Below are 15,814 nucleotides of genomic sequence, written 5' to 3'. Positions count from 1 at the left end.
AATAAACACCTTCATGTCCATACTACATAATGGTTGGCTGACTCTATCGATGAGTGAAATTTGATTCGATATGGATTTTAATCATTTTCTATCTACCTATCAATGACCAGTGTCGAGTGTAATTTGCAATTCTCTGTAGGATATAGTGTTTCTAATGCCGATTATTGTATCCTGTGGATGTATAATCCGGAACCAAAGAGGTAGTGACAACAACTCTGATAATATGATTCAACGATTCCTTCTGTTATCACTGGCTATGCTTAGACTGCAGCAGAGAGTATTTTTTTACTATGTAGCTGACTGCATATTCTCGTGTATCCCTTTGAAGAATGTTCTCTGACTACTTGATGAACGGTGCCTGAGCGCCTTACACTTCCCAATTTGCACAGTAATGGTTGATTGGAAAAATGTCTTCAATCCATGGCAAACTGATTCCAAAGCTTCTACTGTTTCAATTCCAATATCATCTTAAAAAATGCACTGACCCAAAGATGAAGAAACTCCTCGCATTGTTAAATACTTTGCAACTTATGGCGCAATAAGTACTTTAACGGCTCGATTCAAAACTCCAAGGCTGTAATGCGAGTTTTTTCCAAACCTCTGCGGGTCATATCAATCACTGAAACTATGGGATTTGATAGTTTTACTTCACATAAATCAATCTGCCCTGTTCGTGAAGCTAGCAAGTAATTTCATTTGTGAATTGATATTGGCTTCCAAGCATTGAAATTTCTAGCAAAGTCTGCTTCCCATTAATGACTTCTGTGTATTCTGAATGATGATCTCTCAAAGTTTTTTATTCAATATATATATTTTTCCCTTTCTAAGAGTCATGTCTTTTCATAATATTTATATTATAATGATTATATTATATTGATTATAATTATATTAATAAAAACATATATTATATTATTAATATAAATCATATTTCTTATTAATATATTGATGGGGATATCACAATGATGATTTGGTGTCATCTCTGTTGGGCCTACGTGGAAGTTTATGTGTTTCAAATATAAGGCAACAGTTTCCTTTCGTAGATCTCACTACAAGGATATAAGTATTCTATGATTATGAAGTTTTGTGATATAACTGGAAATAGTGTATGCTTTTTGCATTGATCTCTATGCTACGTTGACCTTATGCGTTATTATTAATCTCTCTCGGTTGCAGAGACAGATCATGAAGCAACGGGATGATGAGAGTATTACAATAATAGATAAGACGTCTATTATTAGTTAATGGTTATCTTGTAAATATCTTTAGCTTTAGTTTGCTTTCGTTTTTTGCTTTCTCTGGAATAGAATGTTTCTATTCTTTACGATCGTTTCCTAAGGAAACATCGTCTCTTCCTTTTGTATAAATTGACCTTTCGGTCTCTGTTATTAATAAGCAAGTATTTACCAATTACCTTGTAATATGGTATCAGAGCTAAATACTTAAATTTTTTCGGAAAAAATTATAATTTCTTCTTGAAATTATTTGTTTAAATTTTTCCAAAATTATTTCAGCTAATTTCTCCAAAACCCACCTAGGGTTTTTCTGCTTGGAGAAATTCCCGAATTACGAGTCTGCAAATCGCGTGGAAATCGTGGCCATTTTTTGAAGACTCACGTTTTTGGGATTCTTGGTGGGTTTTTCGAGAGCTCAACTGGGTTGTCGTCCGTTTTTTCTGGGTGCCTCGATTTTTGTGCCTCGATTTTCGAGCCAGCAGATTTAGAAAACGACAGCAGATTCCTTCTGGATTTTTCGAGCTCTCTTTTGGGTCATTCTCTGATTCTTCTGGGTCTTCCATATTTTTGCCTCGAAGAACGTGCCTTCACAAATTTTCACAGCTTTTCATTGAAAAACGTGCCATGGCATCTCTGACAAATATTCTGCTCGAGCATAATTCCAAATTCAATGGTCGCAATTATGGAACCTGGAAGCAACGCATCATCGCAATCTTCGAATATCAAAACACCGATCAACTTGTTCTAGGTGCTAAGCAGCATCCGACTTCTCCGGGTCCTGATCAAGATACATGGGATCTGAACAATCGAGAGGCAGTAATGCTTCTCAAACTCTCCGTAGCTGATGACCAGCTTTCTCAAATTCCATCCGGCAAGACAGCGGCCGAAATCTGGACACATCTAAAAGGTCTTCATGAGACTTCTGACAAGAGCAGAGCCTTCTTTCTGAAAAACACTCTGTTTTCTATTGTCATGGATGAGCACACCTCGCTCCAGGCACACCTGAATCAGATTCAGGAAATCCGTGATCAGTTACTTGCCATCGGTCGCAAGATGGAGGAAGAGGATATTGTGGTAATCACTCTTCGGAGTTTACCAAATTCCTATGAGCATTTTATCGAGACTCTCAACATCACATCTACTGGTGTTGATCTAAAGTTCACTGATCTCTGCACCCTGCTATTTCAGCAAGATCGGTGGAAACAACAGTTCGGTAGCAGCTCCAATTCCACCTCCACTGAGCAAGCCTTTGCTGCGAAATCCTTTCAGAAGGATAAGGGCAAGTTTCAGCAACCATCTCAGCAGAAGTCTTCTGCTCCAGCATCCGATGGTACCAAAAAGAAGAACATTCAATGCAACTATTGCCACAAGTATGGTCACATGAAGGTTGCATGTCGGAAACGCTTAGCTGCCCAGTCTAAGCAATCAGGTTCACAACCCAAAGCGAACAGTGCAGAGCACACTGAGCAGGTGGAATCTGCCTTTTATGCCTTCATGGCTAAAAGACCCGCAGATCATGTACAGTCATTTGCCTGGTACATTGATTCAGGTGCCTCTCGACATTTCACTCACCGCAGAGACTGGTTTACTGACTACCAGCCTTATTCAGATTCTGTTATCTTTGGTGGTGGAGAAGAGTACACGGTTGTTGGTAAAGGCAACATTCAAATTCAGTCTGTTGGGAGGAAGCTCATATTCCTTGATGTGTACTACATTCCAGGGATGGAACTAAATCTACTCTCGGTCAGTCAGTTGCTGCGACATTCTCCACACTTGGCAGTCACCTTCAGTTCACATCAGTGCACCATCACTGATCGGGCGACTAAGTCTACTATTGCAGTTGGTCTTGAGGATCATGGTCTTTTCAGACTTACTGATTCTGGTGATTCTCAAGACTTAGCTATGGCTGCTCGGCGATCTTCCATCAGCTCACTTTGGCATCAGCGATATGGGCACTTAAATGTGCATTATCTCTCACAACTTGCTCGGGATGAGCTTGTTCTTGGTTTGCCAGAGATTCAAACCCAACACCTTGGAGTTTGTGACGCATGTCAGGCTAGGAAGCAACATCGCACACCTTTCCCCAGTGGCGATTCTTGGCGAGCTTCTCAAGTACTTCAGCTTGTTCATGCTGATATCTGCGGCCCTATGGCCACTCCTTCTGTTCTTGGGTACAAGTATTTTCTGTTGTTTGTAGATGATTTCAGTAGAAAAATGTGGGTGTATTTCCTTAAAAAGAAATCCGATGCATTTATTGTATTTCAGAAGTTTAAACCCTTAGTTGAAAAAGAGTCTGGGAAATCTATTATTACTCTTAGATCAGACAATGGGGGGGGAATTTTGTTCTAATGTTTTCTCCAGCTTCTTGGATACACATGGCATCCAACGCCAGTTCACCACACCCCACACGCCACAACAGAACAGTGTAGTTGAACGTCGGAACAGGACAATCACCGAGATGGCTCATTCCATGCTCGAACATAGACATGTTCCGAAGCGTTTTTGGGCAGAAGTAGTTAACACTGCAGTTTATCTGTTGAACCGATCACCCACAGTGGCGGTCAAAGGTAAAACTCCGAAAGAGGCCTGGTCAGGTCGCAAGCCCAGAATCAGTCACCTAAAGGTTTTTGGCTCTCTTGCTTTTGTTTGGATCCCTGATGCTTCACGCACCAAGTTGGATGCCAAGAGTCAAAAACTGATGCTTGCTGGATATAGCAGTCTTCACAAAGCCTACCGCCTTATTGATGTTGAGACATCTCGTCTCATATACAGCCGCGATGTAGTCTTTGATGAGCAGCGAGGACCATTTATGCCTGTTTCTCCTGTTCCTGATCCAGTAGACCAGCCTATGCAAGTTCATGATTTGGGAGTTCGGCTTCCATTAGGTCCACCTGATGGGAGGGCTCCAGTAGCTCCTACAGCTCCAGTCCTGCCAGTGATACCTGTACAGCCACCTCCGGCTTCTCCTGCAGGATCACCTCGTTTTGAAGATGCTTCACCTGAGTTTGATCCAGATTCTTCTGATCAGGATCCTGCTGATCAAGCATCTCCTAGTACTACTGTTGGTCATTATCCTCTCCGGCCTAAGTGGTGGGCTAAGACACTTGCTGATCTTCATGATGATGAGCTCATTGATGGGAGAACTACTCGGAAAAAGGGCAAAACTACAGATTCTGTTAACTTTGCTCTTATGGCCAACATTCACAGTGTGTTTGAACCTCAAACATATTCCGAGGCTAAAGGAATTCCAGAGTGGGAACAGGCCATGCAATCTGAACACCAGAGCCTGCTGAAGAACAACACTTGGGTCCTTTCTGATCTTCCCCCAAGGAAGAAACCCATTAGCTACAAATGGGTCTACAAAATCAAATACAAATCAGATGGTACTTTGGATAAGTACAAAGCTCGTTTAGTGGCAAAGGGCTTTTCTCAGCGTCAGGGTATTGATTATGAGGAGACCTTTGCTCTTACTGCAAAGATGAGCACCATCAGATTAGTCTTAGCCATGGCAGCACAGTTTGGCTGGAAGGTCCATCAGATGGACGTAAAGAGTGCTTTCCTGAATGGTGATCTCCATGAAGAGGTCTACATGACGCAGCCTCCTGGTTTCAAGGTTGCTGGTAAAGACCATCAGGTTCTCAGATTGGTAAAAGCTCTCTATGGTTTGAAGCAGGCCCCTCGGGCATGGTACATCAAGATTGATACGTACCTCAGTAATCAAGGCTTCAAGAGGAGTTCTTCAGACTCAAATCTGTACATCAAGACTACTAACAGTGACATCATCCTTCTGGTTATCTATGTGGATGATCTGATCATCACTGGCAGTTCTACATCTTTGATTCAGGGAATCAAACAACACTTATGCCAGTCTTTTGATATGACTGACCTTGGGCCCATGCATTCTTGCTTAGGTGTTGAAGTTTGGCAACAGTCTTCTGGTATATTCATCTCTCAGTCCAAATATGCCAGAGCCTTGTTAGACAAATTCCGAATGCAGGATTGCAAACCTGCATCTACACCTATGGAGAAAGGTCTCAAGTTATCAGCCAAGTCTGATTCTCCTTCCGTTGATGATACTACGTATAGGCAACTAGTAGGCAGCCTCATCTACCTATCTGCTACTAGGCCTGATATCAGCTTCGCAGTCAGCTATATTTCACGCTTTATGACAGCTCCTAAGGCTGATCATTGGATGGCAGCAAAGCGTGTGCTTCGTTATGTGAAGGGCACTTCTGATTATGGACTTCTGTATTCTCGGAGTTCTAATCCTAAACTCAGTGGGTTCACAGATTCAGATTGGGCAGGCTCTGTTGATGATAAAAAGTCAACATCTGGATATGTGTTCAGTTTGGGATCCGGTGCAGTCACATGGACCAGCAAGAAGCAGCAGGCAGTTTCTCTCTCTTCTACAGAGGCTGAATATAGAGGGACTGTTAAGGCAGGATGTGAAGCTGTCTGGCTTCGTCGGATGCTTGGGGATATGCAAATGTCACCAGCAGGACCGACTACTCTGTTTGTTCATAACGAAGGTGTTATCAAGTTAGCACGGAATCCAGTCTTCCATGAACGAACCAAGCATGTGGATGTTCATTGTCATTACATACGACAACTGGTTGAAGACGGGACTATAGATCTGCAGTATGTTCCTACCTCAGATCAGACTGCAGACATTCTCACCAAGCCTCTTGGTCCTGATAAGTTTGTCAAATTCAAAGGACAGCTTGGTGTGTTAGATAGATTAACCATTAAGGGAGGGTATTACAATAATAGATAAGACGTCTATTATTAGTTAATGGTTATCTTGTAAATATCTTTAGCTTTAGTTTGCTTTCGTTTTTTGCTTTCTCTAGAATAGAATGTTTCTATTCTTTACGATCGTTTCCTAAGGAAACATCGTCTCTTCCTTTTGTATAAATTGACCTTTCGGTCTTTGTTATTAATAAGCAAGTATTTACCAATTACCTTGTAATAGAGAGATTATTTACACTGTAATGCAGACTGTATGGGGATACTGTTTGCAGTCTTGGACTGAATTGATGATGCATACATTCATTAAAAGAGAAAGATCATATATAGGAAATGATATTCAGAGGAAAACTATTTGGGTTCAAGAGGAGGTTGCATCTAATTATTTGCATGCTTATGTGGTAGTGTAACTACTATAGCTATTCTATTGTGGCAATCAAAGTTGTCCCTGCTGAGAGGGAGTCTCTATAGAGAAAATCTGTCATTCTTATACATGATGTTAGTGAGTTCTTCTCTATGAAGGAGAAGTTCGATGTGAAATCCCTTGTTCACGAGTTCTTCTTTGTGAAGGAGAAGTTCAAGGTGAAATCCCTTGTTACTGAGTTTTTCTCTACAAGAGAAGTTTGAAGTGACATCTCTTGTTCCACCCTCTGCAAGTAGGCATGGTAGAAATTTATTCTTCTCTGGCAAGAGTTTGAGGTTAGAGCCCTTGTTCCACCCTCTACGAATAGGTATGGTGGACAACCCTCTACGAGTAGGCATGGTGAAAGACATGTGTGTGACTCCATGATTTTAGTTTTATGTGCATATGGTGAATTATGTGTTAGGATTACATAGATGGTTGGCACTTGGATATCATGTTTATGTGTTGCATTGATGACAGGTTTGTCATTGATGTCAACATATACATGTTTGTATTCATTACAAACAAAGATTCTATACATTGCAAAGGTTGAATTGATCAGCAAAGATGGGATATAACAAGTAAAGCTATGCGGGGTTTAGAATCATGTTGGGATACTAAATTTGTGTTCGCATATGTTTTAGATGAGCATTGGTTGAGTTACATATCATTTGGAGAAGACTGGTAGCAGGCAAGTGTACACGAAACAGGTTGCACTATTTCAGGTATATCTGATGGGCGAGACAAATTAAGGTAAACAAGCTTAGATCGCGGTTGAAGACATATTCATGAGGCTATGTTTGTGTTAGGACATCTTGAAGATCATTCTGAGAATGTTGTTGAAGCGTAATGTGTGATATGTTCACTAGCAATCGACTTTATGTTTGGAATTATATTAGAAGTTGTAAATTGTAATATAACGTGTGGGAACCCTAATGAAATATCTTAATGAGGTCCTATGTAATTAACTATACATGGGGAAACTCAAAAGGCCGACCTAATTAATTGTTAGGAAAGGGAATAAAGGACAGATGTTTTCCTTGGGTGTAAGTCTCCTAACAAGGACTAATGTACTGATTGTATTGTAATTGGCTCCTAACAAAGTCACATCCTTTCACAAGGAATATTTATATTAGTACATATTATGGGTTTTATCCCCACCACAGTTTTCCCTCTAATCAAGGGTTTCCCTGGTTAACAAATCATTGTGTCATCGTATGTTTTACCTCTTGGCATTGCCCACTCTTTTGGTTATAGAAGTTAGATTTAAGTTTCAATTGGCATGCAACTGATTGGAAAACCATGCTTGAAAATGTAAAAATGCAAGAGGATGAATCAATTAGGTCGTGTTCAAAGGATTACTAAGATTGTTGTAGGCACAATAGGGTGTGAAGGAACTATATCAGAGGATGAGGTATGTTACAAAATTCTAAGATCATTAACACCTGCTTGTGAAACTATGGTGATTGCAATAGAAGAAGTCATTCTAATTATTGCAAATTTTAATAGAGAAACTTTGATTGGAAAGTTGCAAAAATTTGACTTAGATTGGAGCCTAATCTACCTAGATTTGAGACTGCTTTTAACACTAGTGTACGTAAGGATAAAAAAGCACTAACTAGGAGTGCAAGAACTACTGGAGATTATGCTAGAGAATGGGCAGAAATGCAAGAAGAAGAAAGAATGATTGATGAAATTGTTTTCATTGATTGTAAAGAGAGAACCTAAAAGAAAGCTTTTGCATGTTGGCAATGCAAAGAACTTGATCATTTTCCATATCAATGTCCTAAGAGAGAAAGAAAAGTGAAATCAGAAATTCCAAAAGATTGTTTTTATGCTAGTGATGATGAATTTGATTTCAAAGAGATAAACTTCTTAGACAGTGATGATGAAGATTAGATAGGATTTGTTGCTATTAAGAATGAAACTCTTGTTTAAGAAGAAAAAGCACTTGTATCACATGTAGAAAAAAAAAAACTCTCATTGGATTATAGATAGTGGATGTTCACATCACATGACTAGTGACAGAGAAAAGTTTGCTGAATTTAGCAATTATGATAGTGGAGTAGTCAAAGTTGCTAATAATGCTCCGTATCCTATTAAGGGAAAAGGATTTGTTACACTTGATGATAAAACCAACACTGAAGATGTCTATTTCGTTGATGAATTGAAACATAACTTGTTGAGTGTTGACAGCTTGTTGATAAGGGGTATCATTCGCAATTCACTGAGAAAACATGTACAACCAAGGACAAAAATGGTAAACTGATCAAAACATGTACAAGAACCAAAGGTAATCTCTTTCAATTGAATCCTACTGAAATAAGTTGTTTGCTTGCAAGAATTGATGACAGTTGGTTTGGCACAAAAGATTGTATTATATAAACTTTGATAAAATTGTGAAGATAAGTAACAGTAATGCAGTAAGGGATTTACCTAAGATTATGAAACCTTCTAACATAGTATGTCAGGAATGTGTGATGGCTAAACAGAAGAGTTCATTTCTAAGCAAGATATTTGCTACATCAAAAAAGTTGGAGATTGTTAATACAGATTTGTGTGGACCTACAAAGACAAGCATTCTATGGTAAAAGGTACTTCATTCTTTTCATTGATGGTTTTACAAGAATGATGTGGATAGCATTCTAAAAGAAAAATCAGAAGCTTTCGACAAATTTAAGATATTCAAGGCTAAAGTTGAGAATGAATTTGGATTGAGAAACAAATGTCTAAGATCTGATAAAGGAGGAGAATTTACATCAAATCAAATTAGTTTAACATTTTTTGTAAAGCAAATGGAATTAAAAGACAACTTTCAGCTCCTAAAACACCAAGAGAATGGAATAGCAGAGAGAAGGAACAGGTCAATAAGCAAAGCAGCGAGAATGTTGATGCTAGAAGAGAATGTAGCACATATCTATTGTAGAGAAGCAGTTACTACACTATGAATAGAGTTCAGATCAGACAAGAAATTGGTAAGACACCTTATAAACTTTGATTTGGACATACACCTAATATGAAATACTTTAGAATCTTTTTAGAAGCAAATGTTATATCATGAAAAAAGATGAAATGGGGAAATTTGATCCTATAAGTGGTGAAGGTATATTTCTTAGTTATTATTTGAAGAGAAAAGCATATAAATGTTACAATTAGATACTGAGAACAATAGTTATAGTGCAAATATAAAAGATGATAAAAAGTTCGAGATACAAGAAAGAATTCTTGATTATGATTCACACAATGAAGATAGTACAAGTCAGAGACCACATACAAAATAGGACCATGTTTTTTGAGATGGATAATGATATAAAGGTACAGATCAAAGAACCTAAAGAGGAATCTAGATGGGAACCTAGAGAAGAGCAAAGAATGCCTAAGTATGTTGCAAGGAATCGCCCTGAGAAACAGATAATTGGCAGTACAAACATAGCAGTATTAACAGGAAACAAGGTAAGAGAGGAAATAAGTTTGATATGACAGGTTGAACCAAAGATTAAAGATGAAGCATGCAAAGATGAATACTAGATAAAAGCTCAGAGACGAGAACCTGATCAAATAGAGAAGAACAAGACTTGGGAATTAGTCCCTAGGCCTAAAGATAAGAATGTTATTGGCACGAAATGGGTTTTCAAGAACAAGACAAGGTGAAGTAGTGAGAAACATAGCAAGATTGGTATGCAAAAGATACTCACAACAAGAAGGAATTGATCTTGAAGAAACATTTGCCCCTATTGCAATATTGGAATCAATAAGAATGTTCTTAACATATGCATCTAATAAAAACTTCAAGGTATATCCAATGGATGTCAATCGGCATTTTTTAATGGTGATCTTGATGAGTTAGTCTATTTTGAACAACTTGATGGTTTTCCACTCACCAAAGACATGGTTTGCGGATTAAACAAGGCATCATATGGACTGAAACGAGCACCTAGAGCATGGCGTGTGAGGTTAGTCAGACATTTACTAAGTTTGGGATTCAAGAAAGGTGATGAAAAAAATAACATGCAATTAAGGACAACTTCAAATGGTTTAATGATTATCCAGATATTTGTTGATGACATTATTTTTGGACTCAATGATAAGGCTAGTAATAAATTTTCTAAAAAATGAAGAATGAGTTTGAAGTATCTATGATTGGTGAAATGGAATATTTCTTGGGATTGCAAATAACTCAAACCAAGAATAGTATTTTCATATCGCAAACCAAGCATGTCAATGATTTTTTTAACAAAATTTGGACTGGAGAATTAATTTTGGATTGGAACAAAATTAACAAGCAAGAATGAATCTCCTGGTGCTATGGAAACAAGGTGCAGATCATTGATAGGAAGATTGCAATATCTAACTCACAAGGCCAGACATAGCAAATGCAGCTAAAATAGTTACAAGATTTCAAAGAAACCCTAAAGAGACACATTTGGTAGTAGTGAAAAGGATATTCAAATATTTGAAAGGAACGTCAGATTTTGAGTCATGGAATGACAAATCACATGACTTTACTTTATGTGCATACGCTGATGCTAATAGAACAAGTAATGTTGATGATAAGAAGAACACAAGTGGTGGTGCATTCTTTTTAGGAGGAAAATTGGTTTCTTGGCTAAGCACGAAACAAGATTGCATTTCACAATCTACAATAGAAGCAAAGTATGTAGTAGCAAACAATTGTAATCAAATCATATGGATGAAGGAAATGTTGAAGCATATAGGTATTAAGTTTTCAAAACCTATTATTATACACTGTCAAAGAATCCAGTTTCACACTCAAAAACAAAACACGTTACTATAAAGTATCATTTTTTCAGAGAGAAGGTGGCAAAAAGGGAAATCAAGTTTGAAGATGTCAGTACAAAAGAGCAAATAGTAGATATCTTTACTAAACCATTAGCTGAGGATACATTTGAGTACCTTAGAGGTCTACTTGGGATAATGTCCCCACCTGATTTAGAGTAATTGATGCAGAATAGCATCAGTCCAGTACAATCAAAGCACCATTCATACATCTGGTCGGGATGCTTGATGTTACTCCTAAGGAGAAGTGATCACTTTAGGTAGAGTTAATTCAAGAACTCTTGTGAATGTTTTGATTTTGAAGTGTTTGTTGGCACTTTGTGGGATCTTACTAATCCAATGTACTTGCAATAATGAGAGCACTTCAGATTCTACAATTGACATATCGATACCTTTGTCATTGATGTCAATGCGTGAGAGTAACACATGATAAACTAGCAAGAGTAATATCTATGGGGGAGAGTATGTAAGAAGGGAAAGTAACTGATATATCAGAGCATGTATAGGTTTTATATGTTCAAGATATTCAAATAATTGTATTCAAATGAGAGATTGGTGTGAAACTGTATTGAACCATCAATTCAAAAAGAAAGCCAACATACATGGTTTTTTATCATATATTGCCATCAATGCCAAAGGGGAAGATTGTTACGGTTACAGAGATGGTTGGCACTTCGATATGATGTGTATGTGTTGTATTGATGACAAGATTGTCATTTATGTTACGAAATATATATATATATATATGTTTGTGTTCATGATAAAGATAATGTACATCACAAAGGTTGAATTGATCAACAAAGTTGGGATATAACAGGTTAAGCTATGAAAGCTTAGAATCATGATCAAGAATGCATTCAAATACTACATTTCTGTTTGTGTATGTTTTGGATGAGTATTGGTTGAGTTACAGATCATTTGGTGAAGACTGGTAGTAGGTTTGTGTGCACAAAACAGGTTACAGTATTTTGGCTGTATCTGATGAGCAAGATGGAATTGAGGTGAGCGAGCTTAGATCATAGTTGAAGACATGTTCGTAAGGCTATGCCCATGTTAGCACATCTTAAAGATCATTTTGGGAAGATCGCTGAAGTGTAATGTGTGATATGTTCACTGGCAGCCGGCTTTGTGTTGGGAACCTTAACAAAATATCTTAATGAGGTCCTATATAAATAATTGTACATTGGGGAAGCTCAAAAGGCCAACCTAATCAATTGTTAGGACAGGATATAAAGGGAAGATGTTTCCCTTGGGTATAAGCGTGATATATTATTGTGATGTTGTGTTCTATAAGTGATCAATTATATTTTCTGGCTGACAAGTAAAAGCAAAGTGTGTTCTATAAGACATCACTGATATAAATGATTGCTGATATTTTTAGGCACGCATTTGAAAGGTCTTTCTACTGCTTGCCCTAATTTATCTTCAAATAATATATGTAATTATGAGGTTATAACATTTTTATAGGTCAATTAACAGATTACAATAGGATTTTAATAATGCTTGAAATTACAACTTTAGACTACTTTGCTCAAATTCCAAGCTTATTTAACAGCTGAATGTAATAGATGGACATCAATATCTGAAAGACTACATAAGTGTGACAATAATTAATTGATGAAGGGGAACTAACTATAGATCCATTAATTTACACTCGACAAGCATTTTGGTGCGCTAATCAACTGTCATCAATGACCACATTGATAAGCTAACAAGCATGGAAGCTTGTCAACTTTCATACCAGTTTCCAATCAATCAGTTCCTCTTTTCATTTTAATATCTGTTTCTCGTAACTCATATCCTAAATCACATTTCAGTATCTATAGACATATAAAGGCTCCAGGTGACACTCAAACCTACACTAATTTCAGGACATGATTTTTTTCCACAACTAGTAATAAGCACTTTCTCTTCCTCATCTTTAAGGATCTTCTGCACCATTTTCCAAAAAAGCATATCCCCAATAGCCAAAAAAATCTACCCATAAGAGACATGATATTTCTGTAGTCCATATTAGCGATTAAGAATGCTTCTGGATGAAACTGAATGAATGTGTTTTGCATCAATGTTTCAGATCATAATTCACTAACTAATATTAGTCATAAGTCAAAGTCAAACAGTCTAATATATCATTAGCCTTAATTTCCATATTCATAAAATGCAGCAGAAAACAAGATTGATTTTAAACAATAAGAAAAATGTGATTTTACAACAACTATTTAGACATATATTTACCTTTTGATTTTACCACACTTCGCAGCTGCCCTCCAAAGATGTCACTTAGCGCCGAATCCATAAAACTTTGAGTTCTAGTCACTGCACTCCGGTTCTTGGGTCCAACAGTCTCCCAATCATCCTCTCCACTAACTGTAATCATTGAGGAATTGCTACCATCCAACTGTAGAAGTTCACCATGCATCCTATCCATAACAAAAAGAAGAAACTCTTGGGCATCTTCTTGCCTGCAATAACAACAAGATGATTAGCTAAGAGACGATGAGTTTTGGAGATTAGTGTATTGCAATGGATAAGCTGAAGTTGAAACAAGATCCCAGTGAGTCTTAAACAAAATATATTATTAAGATTTTGTGAATAATGATCTCTTATAAGGACAAGGAAACAAGAGAGAGATGATATAACCTTCTCCAAGTAATGGGTAAATAATTAACAAAGGGCATCTTTTGCTCGGACATATCTTATTTAAATATTGTCTTGTGAATAGTAATAAAATGACGATAGGCTTGAAGATTTGATTGCAAATTTTCAATTTAAAACATGGAAGAATTCAAGGTTCAGATTTATTTTGAAGGAAATGAAAAACACGTTCAAGAATTAAGCCGAAGTAAGTATACTAGAAATGGTTGAAAAATTAAAATATACAAATTAGGATTCAAAAATTGATATGAATTGACTATAATGAAGAAATCAAGGTCTGTTTTTTTCTCAAAGGTAATGTAGAAGACAATCTAGATTTAAGCCCTAAAAGGTCATCAATATGGAGAATCAATCTCATTAAAATTCAGAAGATTTACAGGTCTGCAAGAATATAGATTAGATATCTAAAATTGATTTGGATTTAGTCGGTCAATGAAAGATAGATCGAATTACTAGAAACTTCAGAGATTCTACAAGTGCATAATCTGGTAACTATATGAGCTGTAATAATAGGCTCAAACATTTTGTCACAGCTTCAGTCCAAAACATTGAAGAACTCAAGATTCTAATTTCTTGAAGGTACGGAAGAAGACATTAAAAATTGAAGCACTTACTATGATCAATTTGGACAACCAATCTCATCAAAAACAGAAAATTCATAATGCCAGAAGAACCACTGATTAGATATTGAGCAGAAATTTGGATTAAATCCACAAAAAACAGATTATTTGTCATTTGTATCAATCTGGCTATGAAAATAATGATTGGAATCACGCTTTCAGAAACTCATTAAACCAAATCAGTAGTGCCGTCAGTTGAGAGAATCATGAACTAGCATGCTTTAAGATTATATGCAAAAAAAACTTCATATCATGTTCAAAAAAAATTAAAACTGATTAGGACTCTTCTTGCCACCCATAGATCAATGAGGGTATCCAGTGGGTACATAATCCCAATCTAAACAATAAAAACTCATGACTTGTTTGTGAAGGCACTAACAGTAGGCACTGTGGATAAATTACTGAATTCCTTCAGGACTATGAAACAGTTAATATCATTTGATAGCTTGTGCTAGCTTTGGTCAAACTGCAAGTTTCTAGTTCACCTTGGAATTTGGAAATCAGAATGGGAATATTGGGTGGAAGGAAGCACAAGGCTAAGTTCATGATGAAACTGCAAGAAACTAAACAAAGAAAAAGGTTAGAGCCCAAGCCCAAAGTGGTTGCAACTATAGCATGGAAGAAAGATTGAGGTGCTTAGGCAAAGATACCATGGGGAAATGATTTTGAAGAATTCCTCATAGAATCTAGAATATGTTTATCTAGATCTTGTCTATAATGCTTTTTATGGGCTATTTATGTCAGTTGGCAAACAAAGCCACTAAAACTGCAAAACTTTTACACTCCAAGGTTTACAAGTATTTATATTATATACAATATTATCCTCTGGTATAGTAATATATCTTTAAGTTTGAGATGGAAAGATTCCTCTCCTATCCTATAATTGTCAATTGAATCCTGATCTATACAAGATCTAGGGAGAGTGTATCCCAGAAGACCATTTCAATGTGCTAAAGAAATTCAAGACGCATTTCTGGACTAAATGAAAAGGAAAAGGAATATGTCGCCTCCAAACTATTCCAACAGATTTCTGAGGACGAAATTAAGAATTAAATGTCACTGTAGAACAAGTTCAGAGAATATTCTTAAGCAGAAAAAAATCCTAGATTATTTATTCTGACATGGACTTTATACATCAAACTGTCTAATAAATGCATCAGCAGTAAGACTGTGACATGGAAAGCTCCATATTGTCCAAGTTCAATACCGTCTTCACATTCAATACAACTGCCCGGCCCTATAGCTACCAAAAATGCTTTTGGGGAGGAATGCTAAAGATGGGAGAAAACACATTATAAATTTTTTTTAAAAGGTGATGTGCCACATATAGTGTGCAGTTACTCCCAAAAAACACAATATGC

The 15,814-nt window shown here is 36.9% G+C and overlaps 1 protein-coding gene across 1 annotated transcript in view; it reads right to left on the bottom strand.

Annotated features, from left to right (window-relative positions):
- The window catches only part of UBP24 (ubiquitin-specific protease 24), a 49,119-nt gene that overhangs the window by 12,554 nt on the left and 20,751 nt on the right, over positions 1-15,814 (bottom strand). Inside the window, exon 5 of the mRNA XM_089797500.1 lies at positions 13,414-13,640. Coding sequence (XP_089653626.1) covers positions 13,414-13,640 — 227 coding nt within the window. The remainder of the gene's footprint in view (positions 1-13,413; positions 13,641-15,814) is intronic.

Source organism: Cupressus sempervirens, chromosome 8 (genome assembly GCF_028749045.1).
Source record: "Cupressus sempervirens isolate cs-2001-9-10 chromosome 8, ASM2874904v1, whole genome shotgun sequence".
In the NCBI taxonomy this organism is placed as follows: Eukaryota; Viridiplantae; Streptophyta; class Pinopsida; order Cupressales; family Cupressaceae; genus Cupressus; species Cupressus sempervirens.
This window is presented reverse-complemented; position numbering and strand designations above follow the sequence as displayed.